General features: G+C 57.5%; 1 protein-coding gene across 2 annotated transcripts; it reads right to left on the bottom strand.

Moving 5' to 3' along the window:
• Positions 1-1,436: 1,436 nt before the first annotated feature.
• On the bottom strand, positions 1,437-16,289 carry PRIM1 (DNA primase subunit 1). 2 transcript variants are annotated; one of them, XM_075901830.1, is made up of 14 exons: positions 16,132-16,289; positions 14,989-15,146; positions 13,538-13,644; positions 12,955-13,028; positions 11,812-11,948; positions 11,414-11,472; positions 10,380-10,488; positions 8,904-8,996; positions 7,984-8,116; positions 7,230-7,299; positions 6,337-6,425; positions 4,363-4,461; positions 2,366-2,421; positions 1,437-1,879 (listed from the first exon to the last, which is right to left on the bottom strand). In XM_075901830.1, exons 1-13 carry the CDS (start codon positions 16,232-16,234, stop codon positions 2,402-2,404), a joined length of 1,251 nt encoding a protein of 416 aa, XP_075757945.1. In that variant the 5' UTR covers positions 16,235-16,289; the 3' UTR covers positions 1,437-1,879; positions 2,366-2,401. The 2 variants fall into 2 exon arrangements, with proteins under 2 accessions (XP_075757945.1, XP_075757944.1); XM_075901829.1 differs by having other exon boundaries at positions 1,437-2,421.
• Between the last annotated feature and the right edge of the window lie 3,497 nt (positions 16,290-19,786).

Below are 19,786 nucleotides of genomic sequence, written 5' to 3'. Positions count from 1 at the left end.
TTTTATCCCCTGGCTAATAGCCTTTTATGGACCTAACCTCCATGAAATTATCTAGCTTCTCTTTAAACTCTATTACAGTCCTAGCCTTCACAGCCTCCTCTGGCAAGGAGTTCCACAGGTTGACTACACGCTGTGTGAAGAAGAACTTTCTGCATGGAGCGGGGTGGGCCATGGGCCAGAAAGTTTGAGACCCCCTGCTTTAAATGACTGGCTGCCTAAGAAACTTTTCACCCTAAGCCCTGCACCTAAAGCATCTGTCCACAAGCCTGCAAGGCCAAAGGACTCTGATAGCCCTGGAGTTGGAAGGGGACACTCAGAGGCTTAAACTTTATCCCACTTCTGAGTTACCGTAAATTAGCGCATATAACCCATGCACGAGTATTACCCGCACCTGCGTATAACCCACGGTTTTCCCTGATTGAGTAAAAAACATCTTGTATACCCCGCGCACATGTATAGCCCATGGGTAATGTTAATGCAAAGCACCTGTAATCAAGTGTTAATGAGCCACAGCTGATAACACCAAGCGCTAAGTAGGGTACCACCCTTATCGCTGGAATATACCGGTAACCCCTTTGAACCACACCGCTTTTCCATTCATTTATTCCTTCAGTGGTTTTAACTTGTATTTTAAAGTTTTTAAAGCCCCGTTGAGAAGGGGACAGGGAAGCGGGCGCATGAACTAGCCACGCTTATGTGGCCTCACACCGCCAAACGTGAGCCTGCGGGAGGGAAGCCGCACTCACCCCCAGGTGAGTAAAAATAAGTGTGTATACCCCACAGACAAGTATACCTGCGGGGTTTGTAAAAACATAATAACCCGCGGGTTATATGCACTAATTTACGGTATGTTTGTTCCTTACTGATGAGCACTCACCTTATGCATTAAAACACCAAGGCTATGTCTACACTTGCGGCTTCTTGCGCAAGAATCTCTAGAGCATCCACGCCACCCGCTTGCTCTTGCGCGAGGAAATTTACAGTACGGCGTGGTGAGAGAGGGCTCCTTGTGCAAGAGGGCAGTGTGGACGCTCGGCAGGGTTTCTTGCGCAAGCCCTATGGCTAAAATGGCCATCAGAGCTTTCTTGTGCAAGAGAGCGTCCACACTGCCATGGGAGCTCTCGTGCAAAAGCACAGCTCGCACATGGCAGTGTGGACGTTTTCTTGTGCAAGACTTCTTGCACAAGAACCCTTGCGCACGATGTTCTTGCACAAGAAGCCGCCAGTGTAGACATAGCCCAAGAGTGCAACAACACTAAATGGAAAAGCCAGGGCCCACAGCCTTTCCAGCCTGTACCTAGCTGCAATCCTGCCTCTGTTTTTTTCCCCTGGGGCAGGAGGGCTTTTCAGATCACGGGGTAACTTCCTACCATGCTCGGTGACATGTCCCCTCCCCTCAGCAGCTCACAGCCCAAGCACCCCAGAAGGACACAGGGTCTTTAACAAAACCCTTTAATGGTTTTCTTTTTGCACAAAAATAGTATAAAAGAGGGATTCACCGAGTGCTCCGACTGGGCCATCGGCCGCAGGCTGCCCAGACACACTGGTGAGCTCGCGAATGATGCCCTGCAGTAGGGAGAAATCTACACACGCTGGAGCCAGAACGGAAGAAAGGTAACGAGAGTAGCCGTTGATGTCTGAACTAAGTCAGCCGGGGTCCAAGTCTGGAAGAGCTGTGCTTAGAAATGACAAAGAGAAGGGACCAATCTCACGCATCTGGGGCTGTCCGGCAGCTTCTGCTCCAGAGGGTCGGAGCTTGGGTGTGTTTTCCTTTTATGCTGGAAGCAGCTTGGACCCAATCTCCACTGACCGGCCGGCTGAAGGATCAGCGTGAGTCTCAGTGGAAGCTAAGGTGCGGCAGGCAGTGGCGTTACCCCGACTGAAAGAAAACACGTGGGTCATTTTTGCAGGCATCAGCTGGGCGCTGACTCCAGGCCTCTGCGCCGTCGAAATCTAGCAGCTGATGAGAATTCCTCCCTTCCTCTCGTATCAGCCAGGGATCCCGATGGCTCGGAGTCAGGTAGGTAAAATTCTGCCTTGCATTTGTTCTAGCAAACAGGGCCCGGTGAGGTAAGCCGCCTGCTGTTTGCAGACGGGGGGAGAAAATAACGCAGCCTGTACCCCGGCTCCCTGCTTCACGCAGAAGGGAGCAGTTCTAAATTCTTGCTGAAAGCCCGCAGTGTTTCAGGGCACGCTGGCCCCTGCAAAATGAACATCCAAACCCTCTCATTCCAGGAAGCAAGAGCAGATGGGTTTCCTTTGTTGGCAGTCTTGCTGGGTAAAGCTTTCAATGCCAGGAAGAGTAAAATAGCTAGAACTGCGTACTGTCCCGATTGCAGCTCTCATAAGGGCTGGCTGGACATACCCGACGTGGATTTCCCCACTGGCGCTGCTGGCCTCTTCAGAAATCTCCTTGTAGGTCTAAAGGGAAGAAACAGACACTCTTACACAACAGAGAAAGCTTCGTCTCCGGCAGGTTATATGTGTCTGTCTTTCTTTCCCCTTACGCCAGCGATACACAGATCTCAGCATGCCAAGACCAAATGAGCAATCTGCATGATCCAACGGATCCACAGCAGTGCGGACTGACTTTCGCTGTTGCGTTAGATCGGGGTTCCCCAACCTATGGGTCGTGACCCAAATATGGGTCGCTATTACATTTCAAAAAGGTCGCCAAGTGTCCCCAGGTGGCTCTACTCCCTCTCTACCCCCGTTTTTGAATTGCCTTGGGTCACCAAGTCTTCCTGAATTGTCAAAATAGGTCCTCATCTGGAAAAGGTTGGGAACCCAGCGCTAGATCTTCACACTGAAAAGGGACGAGGGGAAGCATTTAGGTTGACGTCTGATTCTTGCTGCAAAGTGACGGACCATGTGGTATTCGTTTTATCAACTGCGATCAGTTAATAACGCAGTAAAAGCATCCGGATTGGCTAATCAGAATTCAATCACTCAGTGTTTTAGTATCACGTGTCGCAGGAGAGGCACGGAAGAGCCTGTCTGAGTATCGCGGCCGTCACCTGATGTTTCAGACACAACCTCCCATGCAAACATCCCTGGTGTGGCCCCATTCCCTGCTAAGGCGAGCCCGTCCATCCAAAGTTATCCACCAGCCTGTGCAGTCCCCTGGGTCACTGTTATTCACTATTTGCACAACAGCTCTTGGCTGAAATCAGGGTGCGAGGTGCTCTGTGGTGTTTCTGTCCTAAAGAGTTCACAATCAGCTATACAAAGGAAGGGCTGGTATCCCCCTCACAGAAGGGGACCTGGCGTAGAGAGAGCTAACCGGATTTGCCCAAGCTCACAATGAGGAACTGCCTCTGGACCTTCCGAGTTCACCTCCCCCACCAGACCAGCCCTTCCTCCTAGGGATGTGAACGACTTGTCGACTATCCAATAAGCATCAGACGGTCGACAGCATCGGACCAGTCACTTCCCCGTCCTTGCTGCCTCTTTCAGAAAGATTCTGGGCTCCACTTTGAATGCTGCATGACGCCCGGGGCCAGCTGGGGTGTCCCCAGGATGCATGCGGCATTTCAAAGCGGCTGCGCCATGTGGAGCCCGGGATCAGCTGGGGACTCCCTGCTGACCCAGGGCTCCATGCAGCACTGCTGCTTTGAAACGCCGCAGGGAGCCCGGTGTCAGGCTGCATGCTAGGGCTGTTGCTACACTTCAAAGGGAGAGGCGCCCTATCGACTAATCCAATAGTCGATGCAAAATGCATCGACCATTCGATTAGTCAATTACTCGATATTTAACTTCCCTACTTCCTCTTGCAATCCTGCTGCCAAACCCACGCTCAGTGGCACGACCCCAAGAGGAAACACAGAGTCTGAATCCTAGTTCCTGCACTTGGTAGCTAAAAATCAGCTCCTTAAATCTAAACTTCATGCGCACACTCTGGTCTGGCTCATACTTTGCCATCCTCTCCGCTCAGTATGGAGGGTTTCACAATGAGCAGCACGGCTCCCTGGCCTGGGGGGGAAGGGGTGTTCTTCAGGTTACAACCAGCTGCCAGGACATGGCAGTTCCTCTTCCCTCAGGTGAGTTGCTCGAGTTAAAGCCAATGCCTGAGGCTGATCTCGGGAGGCTCAGCTGTGTAAAAAGCAGAGGGGCCATGTTTTCAGTGCTGGTTTAACCCGCGTGAAGAACACTCATGTCACCTGCAGGGAGGACACAGCTAAGGGAAGCTAAAGGCAGCACAGCTAGTGAGTGGAAGAGAAGCCAGGCAGCTGCGCACAGACCATTAGGCAGCATCACCCCCTTCCACATTTAGAACTCCAGGGCCACATTTCTACAGGGAAACGTTTGGCGCGGTCTGGAAGAAGAAAGGCCCAGGTTTCTCCGCAAGGACTCAGCCCCTACCGCTCTTCTTTAGCAGCTCTCCTTTGCGGGACTTGTCCATTTCCTCCACAAACTGTTCGAAGACTCGCACGTATGGAGCCAAGCTGGTTTTCTTGTAGTCTAAGGGACAGAGAGACATGTGCACAAAGGCTCTGCTGGCTGCATGTCCCAGGAGCGCCCCTCAGGCAGAAGGCCACTATTAGCTCCTCCTAGTACAATCCTTCAAACTCCCATTGAAAGCTTGGCTTTCCAAGCTGGTTTTATTCAGAGGGCGAGGTGAATTCACGGCCGGTCAGGCCTGTATCTCCACTTAGCCTTCATAATTTCAGGCATGCAGAGAAAATTCACCCCTGGCACAGCTGCAGGTGCCCGCAATACCGCGGTGGGATCCTGTGATGGCAGAACAGCAGTGTTGCCTAGTGGCCAGTGCACAGGATCACCACTTGGAAGACCTGGGCTCAATTTCTGTCTCTGCCACCCGCCTCCTGGAATAAGGACCGTCCCCTCCCACGCGTGCCTCAGTTTCCCCATCTATAAAACAGGGATAATGAGACCGAGCTTCTCTGTACAGTGCTTTGAAATTGACTGCTGGAAAGCACAAAAAGAGAACGGTGTTGTTATTAAAATGCCACCAGGCTCTGCAGCAGTTCATTCACGTCTTGTACGTCGCTAGGACTTTTGCTGCTACGGCTACTTGGGAAGCTCATTTTCCAGGTACGGCAATTTCCAAGAGTGCGTCTTTCCTCCCCCTCGCAGGCGGTGCGGTGCACCCCAAACTCTTTTTTTCCCTTTCCTCAATAACGGCCCCCCGACCCTTTTTACCCCGACTTTTTTTTCTTTTTTCGCTCAACCAAAAAATCCTTGGTGTTCCTCATAAAATAAAAGTATTGTTTGGCATTCCTTGGTCTTAAAAAGTTTACGAAATACTGCTATAGACTAACAGATACATTGGCGCATAAGCTTTCATGGGCAAAGACCCACTTTCTGATGAAGAGGGTCTTTGCCCACGAAAGCTTATACGCCAATGTATCTGTTAGTCTAGAAGGTGCCACAGGACTCCTCGTTGTTCTTGCAGATTCAGACTAACACGGCGACCCCTCGGATACTTGTTCACGGGTGTAGGATTGTTAAAATGGTACGTTTCATGGTTTCAGCCATTTAAATCTGAGGGTGTTGCAATTGGAGGGTGTGACCCACAAAGGAAGTGAGGGTCCCAAGGTTATTGTAGGGGAGGGTGGTACTGCTACCTTTCCTTCTGTGCGGCTGTTGGCAGCGGCGCTACCGTCGGAGCTGCGCAGCTGGAGAGCAGCGGCTGCTGGCTGGGAGTCCAGTTCTGAAGGGAGCGCAACCAGCAGCAGCACAGGCAGCCGGCTGGCCCGAGATGGTGTTGCTCCCCCGACTTCTGTGCCGCTGTTTGCAGAGCTGGGCCCTTAGTCAGCAGCCACCACCCTGTGGCCGCCCAGCTCTGAAAGCAGCACAGAAGTAAGGGTGGCGATTCTGTGACCCTCCTAAAATAACCTTGTGATCTCCCTGCAACTCCCCTTTGGGTCAGGACCCCCCGGCTTGAGAAAAGCTGGCCTCCCCTATGAAATCTGCACAGGATAAGGTAAAGGCAACCCAAAGGCCAGATTTCATGCTGGAGTTTCCCACGGCTCTGCATTTGGTAGGGCCCTAGGCATAAGCTAGTCTCCCGTTTGCCCAGACGGCGCCTGACTTCAGTTGTCGGAACAGTGTTGCTTCCACAGCTCTACGAATCAAGTTCGGGCCCCTCCGGGCTGGGCGTTGCACAGAGACAGCCTCCGTCCTGAACAGCTAGTAAGCTGAATCCATGAGACAGGCTGGGAGGGAAACCGAGGCAGAGAGCGGCGCAGTGCCTTGCCCATGGGCACAGAGCCCGGGTCCTCTGTCTCCTCGACGATGCTCCCGCTCAAATCCCATATTCACGTGCTTTAATAAAAGCAGCATCTTTGGTGGCTGCTGCCTCCAGCCACTTACCCCTGGTGCGGCGCTTGGCTCCCGGCTCCGCCTCGTTTTCCTTCTCTCCGTCCTCCTCGTTAGCGGCGTCCAGTTCACTGCACAGGCCGCTAAAAACAAGCAGAGCGAGAGGCCCTGAAAGGTGACTACCCAATGCTGCTGGTTAGCCCCGAGTCACAAACAGCCCCCTCCCTGCATGGCTGCTCGCTCCCCCAGCCCACCCTGCGCCGTCCGGATCATGCAAGACAGAGGCCATCTGTCCCACATTCTATAAACCAGTGGTCCCCAATGCGGTGCCCATGGGTGCCATGGCGCCCGCCGGGGCATTTGTGCGTGCCCGCCGACAACCTGGGCTGGCCCCGCCCCCGGCGCGTGGCTCACAGGAGGCGCTGGCCCCAGGCGCGCGACACGCACCGGCGCTGGGTGCGCGGTGCTCAGGCGGCCCCGGGGCACATGTCGGCACCGGGTGCAAGGGCATCCCCGTCCTCTGGCGTGCCCCTGGGCGCCCGGCGCGTGAGTGGCCCCACCCCCCGGGCACCTCTAAAGGTTGGGGACCACTGGGTTAACCCATTAAAGGGGGAGGGCAGGTTGGGGGGGACGGACAGTCAGGCTGGAGCAGCCCCTGCCTGCAACGGGCGGCCTGTGGTGGACAGGGGCTGCTCCAGCCCCCACCGGTTAACCTTTCACATCCCTAGGCTGCATGCTAGGAAGGAAAGCCGTCGCCTTTCCTTCTGGCTGAGGTTCAGGGCAAGGGCTCTGTGTACCCACCATATTCTCTCTTCCCATTGCTTGATCTCTCCCAAAATCAAATGGGTTCTGCCCCTCGATGCCCAAATCCTGGACTCGATCGGCGGCGGCGTTTGGGAGCGGCTGAGACACCCCCCGCCACGCGGAGAGAGGCCGACCACCCGTACCTTATGGTTGGAACGGCAAACGGGTCAAACTGATCCAGGCACTGCAAATCGATCGGGACCGAAACACGACCTAGGAGGAGCAAAACGGCGTCACGTTTCCAGCAGTGCATCCCCAGTGTCAGCCAGAGGCCACGGTGAGGGGCTCCCTGGGGCTGGCAGCTGCCTAAGGCAAGATGCAAGACAACCCCTGGCGGTGAACTCAGTCGGCTACCAGTCTCCGGGGGCGGGGGGCAGGGACGGAAGCGACCGAGCCTAAGCCGGTGATGGGTCTGTCTTTGGACAGCACCGAGCACACCGGTGCCTGTCAGGCCCTACAAATAATCCCAGCCCAGGGACAAGAGGTGGCAGGGGAGGTGAAGGCTGCCTGGATTTCCAAACTGCAGGAGCTGCCCATCAGCTCTACACTCGAAGGGAAGCTGCCGGTGCCAGAGGAGAATCCAGCAGGGAACTTGCTCCCCACCCTGGTCTGAAATGAGATGGGGCTGGTATCCTTCCCAGTGGGTGTGTCACCCAAAGCCCCGCCCCTTCCCTAGGCCCCGCCCTCACTGTCTCTCCCCACCCCTCCCCCACTTCACTTGTTCCTCAGCTTCCATCTGGCGGGTGCTGAACACCCCGAGTATCTTCCCACAGGGGGTTAACGCCCCGGTGCCTATGGAGGGTGGGCCTGGCTGCTGACGGGCCGGAAGAGGGCTGGCCTGGTGGGACAGTTCCGGCGCTGTGCACCCCCTATCCCACAGCGAGGGGCTGGCGGGACCTGTTTTGGGGTGGACGCTGAACGGGCTCTTCAGTAAGTGGCCCACGCCTCTGCTGACGTTGATGTCCAGCCGGGGGAAGCAGTACTGCAGCATGATCTCCCACTCCGTGTGGCAGGCCTTCTTGGAGGATGCCTAGGAGCAGACGCACGGTCGCAGGCGTTTGTGCTACAAGGCCCCGGACGCTCCCTGCTTCTGGGCCCTCTGCACACAAGTCCCAGGAGGTTGCTGTCTTGGGTACAGCCTGTGGCCCTTGTGGAACACCCCTGCCAGGAGGTGGTGCTGGGAAGATCTCCCTATAGCACCCCCAACCTCAGAGGGGACCAGCGCTGGACTGGGACTCCGGAATTCCAGATTCCATTCCTGGCTCTGCCCCGGCAAATCCTGCCACCTCACCCTGCCTCGGTTTCCCCATCAATACAACGGGAGGTAACGCCGCCGATCAGTGCAAGGCACTTTGAGGCTGACGGGTGGAAAGCGTCAGAGAAAAGCGTGAACAAAAGACCGGACTATGCAGCACTTTACAGACTAACAAGATGGTTTATTAGGTGAGGAAGTGGGTCTGGCCCACGAAAGCTCATCACCTAATAAACCATCTTGTTAGTCTTTAAAGTGCTGCATAGTCCGGTCTTTTGTTTCAGCTACACCAGACTAACACGGCTACATCTCTATAACTAGAGAAAAGCTTGGCATTTTATTCTAGGGGCGTGCCCAGAACTGGCACATACAGGGCTGAGGCAGCAGCACCATGTACAGTCAATCAGCCCCCCCCGAGTGTGATCCAAAGGCCACTGACCCCCCCATGCGAGGGGGTGGGATATCAATCGATAGCCTGGGCCCAAAGACCAACTGTCCCCTCCCCAAGTCACAAACTGCTTCAATTCTCTCCTGTCCCCAGCCACAGTCTCAGGCTGTTCCTTACCCTGTGTTTATCCATTTTGGTTTTCAGGAGTTCCCAGCGCTGGACCGAATCGCGCTTTTTGGGGAATTCCCGTAGCAGGCTCTCTCGAACCGGTGATCCGCTGTTAAGGGGTTACAACAAACCACTGCAGAGGACCCACTTAACCCCCATCAGCACAGCTGGGGGGCTGGAAACCTGACCCCTGCAGCCCAGCAAATCGGCAGATACCTGCTTTACATCCGCCAATGCATCTGTAAATCGCCACCCAAGAGAGATCTCTTGGCGTCATAGTGGCTAGTTCGCTGAAAACATCCACACAATGCGCCAAGGCAGGCAAACAGAACGTTGGGAACTGTTTAAAAAGGACAGAGAATAAGACAGAGACTATCTTATTGCCTCTACAGATCCATGGGACGCCCATATCTTGAACACTGCGTGCAGATGTGGCCACCTCATCTCAAAAAGATACTGTGGCATTGGAAAAAGTTCAGAAAAGGGAAACAAAACGCTTAGGACTTCGGAACGGCTGCCATATGGAAGAGAGGTTAAAAAGACTGGGACTTGTCAGCTTAGAAAAGACGAAACTAAGGGGGGATATGAGAGAGATCTATACAATTATGATTGGTGAACTATGGGTCACCAAATGAAATCAATAGGTAGCAGGTTTCAAACAAGCCAAAGGCAGTTTTTCTTCACACAACGCAGTGTCAACCTGTGGAACTCCTTGCCAGAGGATGCTGTGAAGATCAGGACTTTACCAGGGTTCAAAAAAGAGCCACATAAATTCATGGAGGTTAGGTCCATCAGTGGCTATTAGCCAGGATGGGTAGGAATGGCATCCCTTGCCTCTGTCTGTCTGGAAATGGGTAACAGAAGAGGAACCTGTTGTGTTCACTCCCTCTGGGGCTCCTGGCATTGGCCGCTGCCCGAAGACAGGACACTGGACTAAATGGGCCTTTGGTCTGACTCAGCATGGCCAGTCACAAAAGCGATCTCTGGATAACCACCTCCGAGCTCATTTTTGCTGATACAGACACAGATACAAATTTTGTATCCATGCAGAGTTCTACTTTCCCCCATAAAGGGAGGGCCAAACACCGGACATCCGTAAGGCAGGCGCTGCGTCGCTCTCCGCACCTCGGCGTCTTTGCTCAGGACTGGGCTTGCTAGACACCCCCCGGAGACAGGCAAAGGAGCGCGGTTTCTGGCCAAGGAGCTTACAACGCTGCGTGTGCATCACACACTCACCCCTCTCTAGCACCCGAGGGACACAACGGGCACTTTCCATCTTGGAGAAGTGGGGAAACGCAGCTACGCCCCGGGAAAACCAGACCGAACAGCCCCACATTTCTAGCGTGGAAGCCTAGACTGAGATCAAGGCATCATTGAGGTGCACTCGGCCGGGGGGAGGGGGCGGGGGGGGAGGAGGAAGCGGGGTCCCTGGAGATCTCGCTCTGCCCTGCCCCCTGAAACTGCAGAGCCCCAGCGAAGGATATGCTCTGGAACAAGGGCAACCACTTTCTCCCAGCTCTCGCTGCTGCCCAGGATATCCTGGCCCACCAGGGCGTAGTCTTCGAAGTACGGCTCCACCAGACTCAGCGAGTTGCTGGGGGGGGAGAAATGGGGAGGAGGGAGTGTGGTGAGAGGGGCAGCCTGCGGAGAGCACAGGTGGCATGACAAACTGCCAGGCATGTAGGCAGAGGACGGCATCTCAAGGCCTGCACTGAACCCTGAGGCCTCTAATACAGGGGTGGGCAGTAATTTGCGCTGGGGGGGGGGGGTTTTCTTAATTTTGATACCTGGTCACGGGCTGGCTCCACCCCTGGAAGGGGTGGGGCAGAAAGGGGCAGGGCCGGGGACAAGCTCCCCTCTCCCCCCCCCCCCAGGTTTGTCTGGGGCCCGGAGGCTTTGAAGTAAACACACCGGAAAAGGGCTCGTAGCTCCAGCCCCTGCCAGGGGAGCACCGTGACCAGGAGCCCTTGAAATAGGATCCTGCTGCCTGAACCACCTCCTGGAAATTCGGTGGCCCGGGCAGCAGGATAGCAACAGAAAGCAGCCAGATGCAGTTTGCAGGCCAGATCTGCGTCTCGGGTCACATCTCGCCCAGTCCTGCTCTAATACCACTTGGCCAGCCTGCCACTCAGCTTCTTCCTCCTTGCATGTAGCGCAGCCCCCTTTTCCTTCCCTTCCTCCCCCCCCCAGCTCCCGATTCACTTAGGGCAGCCCCAGGGCTGCTCTCTCACACACTCCTCTCCCTGCGACTCTTGCGGAGCAAAGCTTAGCCTGGCACGACCTAGCCACGTCCTCACCCGCTCCCTGAGCCAGGGGCTGGGCGCAGAACGGATGCAGAGTCCCTGGCAACCTGCTCCACGCCAGCTGGGGCAGGCCCCCCAGGTAGGGGGGCTCTGAGGGGCCCGAATGCGACGGAGACCCAGTTCCAAGGCATCCCGGAGCGCCCGAATATACCCCCCGACGCCGTCCCAGGCCCTTCCGCTGGGATGACGTCCTGGAGACGCCTCCCGGCGACTGACCTGATGAAGGGGTGAATGGAGTCCGCCAGGTTCACCTTCTTCACGCTTTCGGACCCGCCCTGGGAAGCGAAAGAGGAGCCGGTTCGTGCAGCCCAACCCCGCCCCTTCTCCAGAGCCCGGGCGCTGACTGAGGAGCCCGGCTCAAGGAACCCAGCGCTCACGGCTCCTGCCGGGCCCACATGCAGCACCTCCGGATCAGCCACAAGCCAGGGTCTGCAGACCGGAAGGGGGAGGACAGCGCTGCCCTGCCTCCCAGACGGGGTGGGGGGAGAAGGCCGGTGCGGCAACCGCAGCAGCTGGGGCCAGACGGGCGCCTCCAACCGGCCGGCCCCATTTCTGCCTGGCCCGGCTCAGCCTGGCTTCCCAGGTACCCAGCCCTCCTGGCACTGCCCACGCACCTTCACCAGGGTGAGATACTCCACGGCCGCCGAGCGCAGGGCGGAAGACCACTTCCGGATGGAGTCGTCACACACCCAGCAGTGGACGCCGCGCCGGCCCGAATACACCCACAGACGGTGCTTCACCCCAAAATCCTCTGGAGGGGGCGGGGAAAACAAAGTCAGCGCTGAGCTTGGCAGCAAGGATCCGACGAGGATGGTCAGCTTCTCCCTCCCTCCCGGTTCACACACGCGCCCTCTCCCTGCAACTCTTGGGGAGCAGAGATTAGCCATCACCCGGTGTGATCTGGCCACACCCTAACCCACTCCCTGAGCTGGGGCAGGGCAAGATCGGATGCAGAGCCCCTGACCTGCTCCATGCTGGTGCGGGGGCAGAGGTTTCCCTACACCCCCCCCGATGGGGGTGTATACCCCCCTGAATTTCCCCAACCCCCCCCCCAGTTTTGTGAACTATGATGCCATACAGCCCACCTTCACCCTCACAGCCTCATGGGCCTTGATATCCCCCCGTCCTCACCCACTCCAAGCTGCTAGATTGGAACCGAGGGGCCCGCCAGTCCCCTAGATTGCTCAGAGGGCCAGGAGATGTTGGGGGCTGCACTGAAGGATTCCCAAGCAGCCGAGCGTGCGGCTGCAGCCCACGGAGACGGGTGGCTCTGCTCCCCCTTTTCACGCTATCATCTGCCAACAGACCCGAGGGAGGCTCGGGTGTTTTGCATCCTGCAGGCCAGAACAAGCCCCTGGCCCCTGCTGGCCAGCGGGTGAAACTGACCAACGACACGGAGCCGGCCAGGAGCCCCACGGGAAAAGCGCAGCTCAGGCACAGCCGGGCCACCCGTGACGGCGCAAAAGGAACCGGCGCCGCTCTTGCCCATACAGACGTGGCCTTCGTGTCCCAGCCTGCAGTGCTCCGGCTGGAGCCAAGCTGTGCTGTGCACGGGTGGGACGGGGCATCTCTGTGGATTCCCACCACCCCCTGCACGTCAGGCCGCTGAATCGGGGCCCGTTTCACAGAGGCGGCTCGCGGCCAGGGGAGTTCTGGAGACCGCCGAGCAGACACCCGGGCCACGGTCCGAAAGGAAACCTCCGAGCCCCGGGCGCGCCCCGTGGAGCGGGCCAGCCGGCAGCGCGGCGGGTACTTGCCCACGAGCGCACGGTCGATGATGCGGATGGCGATGGTCATCAGGGTCCAGCATTTGGAGCAGATCTCGGCGGAGCTGAAAGGAGAGCGGCACGGAGGCCAGGCTGCGTGAGGTTGAGCCTCCCATCATCTAAGCCCCCCAGGAGGCTGTGGTCAGAACCGTGCCCCGGTGCCTGCTCCTGGGTCATACTCGAGCGGGCGCTCGCCGGGGCAGCGCACTGGATGCCAGCTGCAAAATGCTCATTGCTCTGGGGCCCCACCCAATGCCCACTGGAGTCACCAGCTGCTTGGGCTGGTCCGGAAATAAATCCAACGCATTCAGCACGGACTTTTACGGGGAACATTGTCAGGGGAAGGTCGGTCTTCTGGCTACGGTGCAAGGCAACTCAAGAGGCTTCAATGATCAGACAGACCCCAAAACACGTTGCGCTGCCCTCCCTGCCTCGGTTTCCCCACCTGTAACATGGGATTTCTGTGTCCCTTTCTGCAAGCTCGTTGGGGGGGCCCGGGGATGTCTCACAACCTCCCTGCACGCGCAGGGGTCTTCTGGGAGTGACGGCAGCCCGAGCAATCGGCAGGCCCTACCTGCAGCATCTCCGGACGTCGTCGTAATCCGTCATGTCTATGTCAAACACCAGCTCCTTCTCCTGGGCCTGGAAGGCGCCCATGTGCACCGTGTTGCGCTGGCTGGGCTGCAGGAGGGGTGGGACGGGTCAGTTTCAACAGCTGTGGGGCCCCTCCATGCGTGGCCGCCACTCCATGGGTGAAAACTCCAGGAAAAACCCCAGCAGCCCCGCTCCTTCCCCCCAGCGCATCTCGCCTCGCTGGCTGTGGGCTCTGCAGATCAGCTCCTCTCCCTCCCACCCAGGGAAGAGGGGAAGGGATGGAGTGAGGGTGGGGCTGGAGAAGGGGGATCAAGTCCCCCCTCACCTTTCCGGTTAGAGGGGAGCTCAGCATCTAGAACCACGGGTTTGCCTGGAGTCTCGCAGTTTGACCTACGCCAAGCCAGTGGCGGTGTGTTCATACGCCGCCAGCCGCTGCCCCGGGAGGCCACGTGGATCGGTTTGGCCACCAGCTGCCGTGAGGGCTGCAGGTACAGAGGCTTTTGCAATGTTCCCCCAGCGCCCAGCTCTCGTTCCCTCAGCAGGTGGGGAGAAAGCAGCGTCGCGCAGACCCTGCACGGCCCCAGGGACTCTGCCACGTGTATGGTGCTGCCTGCACCGGGCCAGGATTCCTGGGTTCTCGTCCCAGGATGGTCAAAAGCAGCGGCCCTCGACCTTGCCAGACGCCTATGCCCCTTTCAGGAGGAGGGATGATAAATATCGGTTAACTAAATAGTCGAGGAACCACGAATTCTTACGGTTACTCAACTATTCTCTAGTTCCTGGGAGCAGGGCTGGCAGCCAGTGCGCTCCAGCCTCACTCCTGAGAAGACCCCTGCCACGCCGAGCTGCTGCGTCTGGATCAGGGGTGCCAGGTGGGAGCTGGTCCGTGAGGGGAGCCAGTTTAAAAACCAACTCCCCTTGTAGATTGGCTGCATGTAGTCTATAGCATCGACTCCCTTTTACATCCCTATTCAGGAGTGGGGTTTGTCTTGCCTGCCACACTTAAAAAAACAACTGGGTTACACCACCAGAAATAAACCCCCGGAAGGGTCACTATTCCTGACAGCTTGCTCGCCTTCTCATTGTTGCCACACCGTTGGACACGCCAATGTCTGGAATATAAACACGGTCCTTTCATTTCAGCATGGTACTTACCACGAAACAGCCGACAGAGCAATAAACAAGCGGTTGTCTCTGTGTCAAATTTCAGTCTGTGCTGACTTTGCTAGGGCTTTTTGTGCACAGCTAGCCAAACGGCTGGCGGAGTTGTGTGCCTACCCCCCAGGAGGCATGGTCGACTGACGCATTCGTCCATCGCCCACGCTGGGTCTGCACCCTGGGTGAGGCTGGCGTAGTTAAGGATGAGTGTGTGTGGGGGGTGGATTTTTACACCCCAGGGCCCCATCACAATGGCTCTTGCTCTAGACTCACTCGATGGGAATAGACAGCGCCCACATCGATCTTGTAGGGGTTCATTTTCTGCATCTCTTTCTCCAGCTCCTGCGGGCTGTTGAAGGACTGGTACCGCACGTAGATGTCATCGCGCAGTGTGAAGGAGAACTCCCGCCGCTGGAAGTAATTCTTGGCCACTGCGCGGGAAAGAACAGCTGCATGGGAACCGGCTTAGGAGGCGCGGGGAGGCGGGGGGGGTTAGGGCATGCCTACAGGTCTAAGGGCCCTCAGTCCTGACCCACAGCCCCTGGCTACCCACACAGGCAGCACCTCGCCTCCTTATGGCCCCTCTGTCCCAGCTGTCCCCCACTAGGGCCCCCACTTCTGGACCTGGGTCTTTTAGACTCTCCCCTTTCACTCTTGTCCTTCCTGCTTCATGCCCGTCTTCCCCCACACTGTACGCAATCCTCCTTCCACCACCACTCTCAAATTCCCCCGCTCTGTGCATGTGTTCCCACGCCCCCCCACCTCATGAGGACACCCCCATCTTCTCCCACCCTGTGCATGTGCCTCCACCGCCCTGTCAGTGCACTGCTCCCATGCTTACTCCTCCCACTGTCTCCATCTCCCTGTACATGTGCCCCCCACCCCTCTCATGCATGCACCAATCTCCCTGTGCATGTGCCCTGACAACCATTTTCCCATGTGTGTCTCCTGCCCCATGCATGCACCCCATCCCCCCCACGTGAATCCCTCCATACTGTGCATTCACCCACCTCCCCTCCCGTGTGCACCTTCTTCTCCCCTCGCATGAACCCCCTGTACCATGCATGTACCCCCATCCCTCTTGCATGCACCCTCCTTACCGTGCATGCACGTCCATCTCCCCCTACGTGAACCCCCCGTACTGTATATGCACCCCCCCGTGTGCACCCCCTTCTCCCCTCGCGTGAACCCCCCGTACTGTATATGCACCCCCCCGTGTGCACCCCCTTCTCCCCTCGCGTGAACCCCCCGTACTGTATATGCACCCCCCTGTGTGCACCCCCTTCTCCCCTTGCGTGAACCCCCCGTACCGTGCATGCATCCGCGTGCACCCTCCTTACCGTGCATGCACCCCCATCTCCCCCTACCGTGCATTCCCCCCCCCCGTCCGCGCGCCCGCACGGGACCCCCGCGCACCGCCGCCGTAGCTGAGCCAGCGCCCGTAGGGCCCGTGGGGGAAGAGGCGGCGGTAGTAGAGCGGCAGCAGGTCGGGCAGCGCGCCCGGCTCAAACCCGGCCATGGCCCGCCAAACGCAGCGCGGGACCCGGCTCCGCTGCGCGCACGTGGCCCGGCGCGGGGCGGCTGGGAGTTGTAGTCCGGGCGGGGCCTGCCGGAGAGCCCCCCCCCGCCCCCAGGGCGAGCTGCGCGCGCGGCTCGGGCTGCTCCGTATTGCAAAGCCCCTAAGTGGGGCACCCCCCCCCCCCCGGGGCCCTGATTTGCACCAGAGCCAGGGGGCCCCATATGCTGCCCCCCACCCCAGCTCCGCTCTGGCCCCAGCACTTGGCCTGCTCTGCCCAGCGCCCCTGCTGGGGGGCTCTCCCCACTTCCCCACCCAGCCAGGGAGAGGGGGGCGGTGGGGTGGGAGCCCTTGCAGGGTCTCTCCCGGAGCCCCGTGCCCCGGCTGGAGCATTGCTCCCCACAAGGCCGGCTGCGGGAGATGGAATGGGAACGGCTGTGTGTCAGAGGCCCCGTACTGATCCCATTGCATGGAGATCCTCCATCTGCTGGAAGGCTCTGATTCTCCGTCCCTCCCCTCCCTTCCCTATGCCTTGCTTTCTGTGGCAATGAAGTATTTGCCGGGGAAGGAAGGGAGGCCGCTTGAGTTCCACAAATCAAGCGCTGAATGAGGGCTGTGGCCCCGTGGATCCTGTCCCTGCTTGCCCAGGGCCTACAAAGAAGGAGACTGCCTTCCCGGCCTCTCTGCTAACAGGCGGCCAGAAACACATGCTCTGGCTGAATACACTTCCTTTTTGTGGCAGCGGGCCGGGCCAGCGCTGGTGATCTGCCAGCAGAATTGGGGGAAAGTTGATATTTGCTGGAACAGTTAATTATTAGTTTCCCCATCGATAGGAAAGGAGCTTAAGGTTCCACGGAGGGGAGGGCAGGCTGGCTACGGCGGGGGGATGGGGAGCAGTGTGGCCCCCACGGTCCAACAATGATCCTAATTTTCATGTGGCAGCTGCACATTTCCACTTTCCGTGGCCCCTGCCGCCAAAACAATCATTTGGACCAAGGAAGAGATGGAACAAGGACCACGAGGGGCGGCCAGGCTACAGCCTCTCCTGCTTCAGGGCAGGATTTGGCTTCTAGCTCTCGGGGGTCAGGAGGAAACGGTCTCTGGGAGACCCTTATCCTGGGGGTCCCCCACAAGATCTCTTGGTGCAGCTGGGACTGCCACTCTCTGGGTAGCGGAATTGCAGGCTGTCCTGGTCCATGGCGCGGTGCCGGAGCGTGGATTCCCTGTCTTTGGAACGGATGCTTCGCTCTTCATCTCATTGGCTTAGGCTGGGAGCGTGAGGGATGGGGGGGGTAGGGGCTGCTCAAAGCATGTTGGCAACCCCCCCCCATAAGGGGCCCCGCTTTGGGTCGGGGTCTGTGCAGCGCTCTCAGTTTGTGGGGTGCATGCAGCACCTGGCAAGATGGGGTCTTGATCTCAGTTCTGGGATGCAGGGGAGTGAGGAAAACAGGTGTGAGAGGGACCCTCATTTCAGTCCGGGGTGGGTATGTGCAACACCCGGTACAACGAGGCCCTGGAGGAGCGTACAATCAAGCCATTCGGTGGGAGGGGCTGTCACCCCTGCCTTGTACCCTGGGGAGCCCTGTCCAACCAGGACTGCTCAGAGCCACACCCCCTCCAGCCACATGCAGCTCACTCCCAGGGTATTTGTGTAACCCCAGCCTGATGGGTACACTCTGACGCTCCCCAGCCTGGGTTACAAGGCAGGGTGACCCACACACACTCCCAGCCTTGGATTTCTCCTGGGCTGCCCAGCTTCTCCTGGACAGCATAAATGCATTCAAGTCTGTTCTTCCTTCCTAATATACAGCAGCTTGTCTCCTTGAACGGCGTCCCCCGAGTAAATTCTCTGCATGAGGCAAAACAGTCAAACAAGCTGATTCATTACAAAACGAGAGCTTGCCCATAAGCACAAGCACTGAGGCACACGCATCAGAAATGGCGACGAGACCAATGAAGACACAACGCTTCCTAGTGCCGGACTTCAACTGTATTAGACACAAGCCGAGATTCCCACCGCATGCTTCCCACGGTCATACTGACCAATCTTCACATCAGGCCTGGTCCCCCAGCGTCCAACATCTGCTTCCTTGGTCTTCTCAGCTGTACAGGAGACCCCTTCCTTGTTTTTACCGTTGATGTCTCCTTCCTGCAGGTTGTGCGTGGAAGGTCTGGGGTCCTACACGGTATTCTTGCTTGTGATCCTTTGAAGGGCTTATTAAAAAATCTACATGGCTGAAGATCCAGGCATTTAAGGATAAAGACAAATACACAGACTGCATCTAAAAATCTGCACTAGACTTTTCTAGAGGTGTGATTTTCTAATCTTCCGCAACACAAAAATGAAATATTTTTAAAGACAGTTTTAAAACTAAGATCCTGTACACCATGGCTACTTCACATGCGGCCCGTGGGCCGCAGCCGGCGGCCCATTTATTTGAGGCCTGCAGTGTGGTTTGGTTTTATGCTGGGGTCTGTACACGGCCCGCGGGTGGCATCCTTTGAACATGGCCTCCACTGGGAACACGCTCCCCAATGGCAAGGCATCTCGGAGGCAAGGTGAGCACTGAAAGACGCAAGCGGACGGGCTGGCTGGAACAGATGGGTACAGGGTGTTGGTGTTTTTAGTTCCCAGAGAAGAGGTGCATTGTGGGAAGTGCTTTGTATTCAGTGTGAAAGACGCTATTTGCATATCTTTGCATATATATTTGCATGTCTATGCAACCACACTTACGTTGCAGTCCTCCGCATGTGTGGTGAATATCATGGTGGCCCCGGGGCATCCAAAGTTGAGTAGCCCTGCTGTAGACTAACACGTTCCTCCTCATTCCAGGAGGAATAACAGGTAGTTCAAACTAGGGCTTTATTTCGAACTACCGGGTCCCTGCCGCATGTAGACGCGGCCAGTTATTCCGGGCTTGTAAATTTCAAAAATGGCGACCGGCTGGGAAGATGCAAATCAAGCGCAGGATATTTAAATCCCAGGCTTGATTTGCAACTTCGAATGCCGACATTAGCCTCCCTGGTTCGAACTAGGGGGCTAGTGTAGACATACCCTAGAGAAATAGTTTTTCCTAATCTCCAACCTAGACCTCTCCCTCTGCAATTTGAGACGATTGCTCCTCGTTCTCCACCTGCCACCCCTGAGAACAGCCCCTCTCCAGCCTCTTTGCAGCCCACTCTCAGGTAGCTGAAAGATGCACCACATCCCCCCTCGCTCTTCTCTTCTGTAGACTAAATAAACCCAAATCCATGGGCGGCAGGTGCAGCTGGGGCTGGAGGAGGCAGGCCCCAAACCCCATCTGGAGCCCCGCCCCCTCTGCTGAGACACCACCCCCATGGGGAGGAGAGGAGGCAGGGCAGCGTCCCGTGTGCCCCCCCCCAGCGGAGGGGAGGGGGCAGTGCCCAAGCACATCCCAGCCTTGCCAGGGCACCGGGAAGGAGCAGAGGAGTGAGGGAGCATGCGGGCAGCTACTGAACAATGGGGGAGGGGGAGGTGATCGCGTGGTTCCGGCATCCAGCACCGGGAAGGCAGGCGCTGGGGGCAGAAACACT

Source organism: Pelodiscus sinensis, chromosome 19, assembly GCF_049634645.1.
Source record: "Pelodiscus sinensis isolate JC-2024 chromosome 19, ASM4963464v1, whole genome shotgun sequence".
NCBI lineage: Eukaryota > Metazoa > Chordata > Testudines > Trionychidae > Pelodiscus > Pelodiscus sinensis.
Note: the sequence above shows the minus strand (reverse complement) of the source record. Positions and strands in the feature narration are given on the sequence as shown.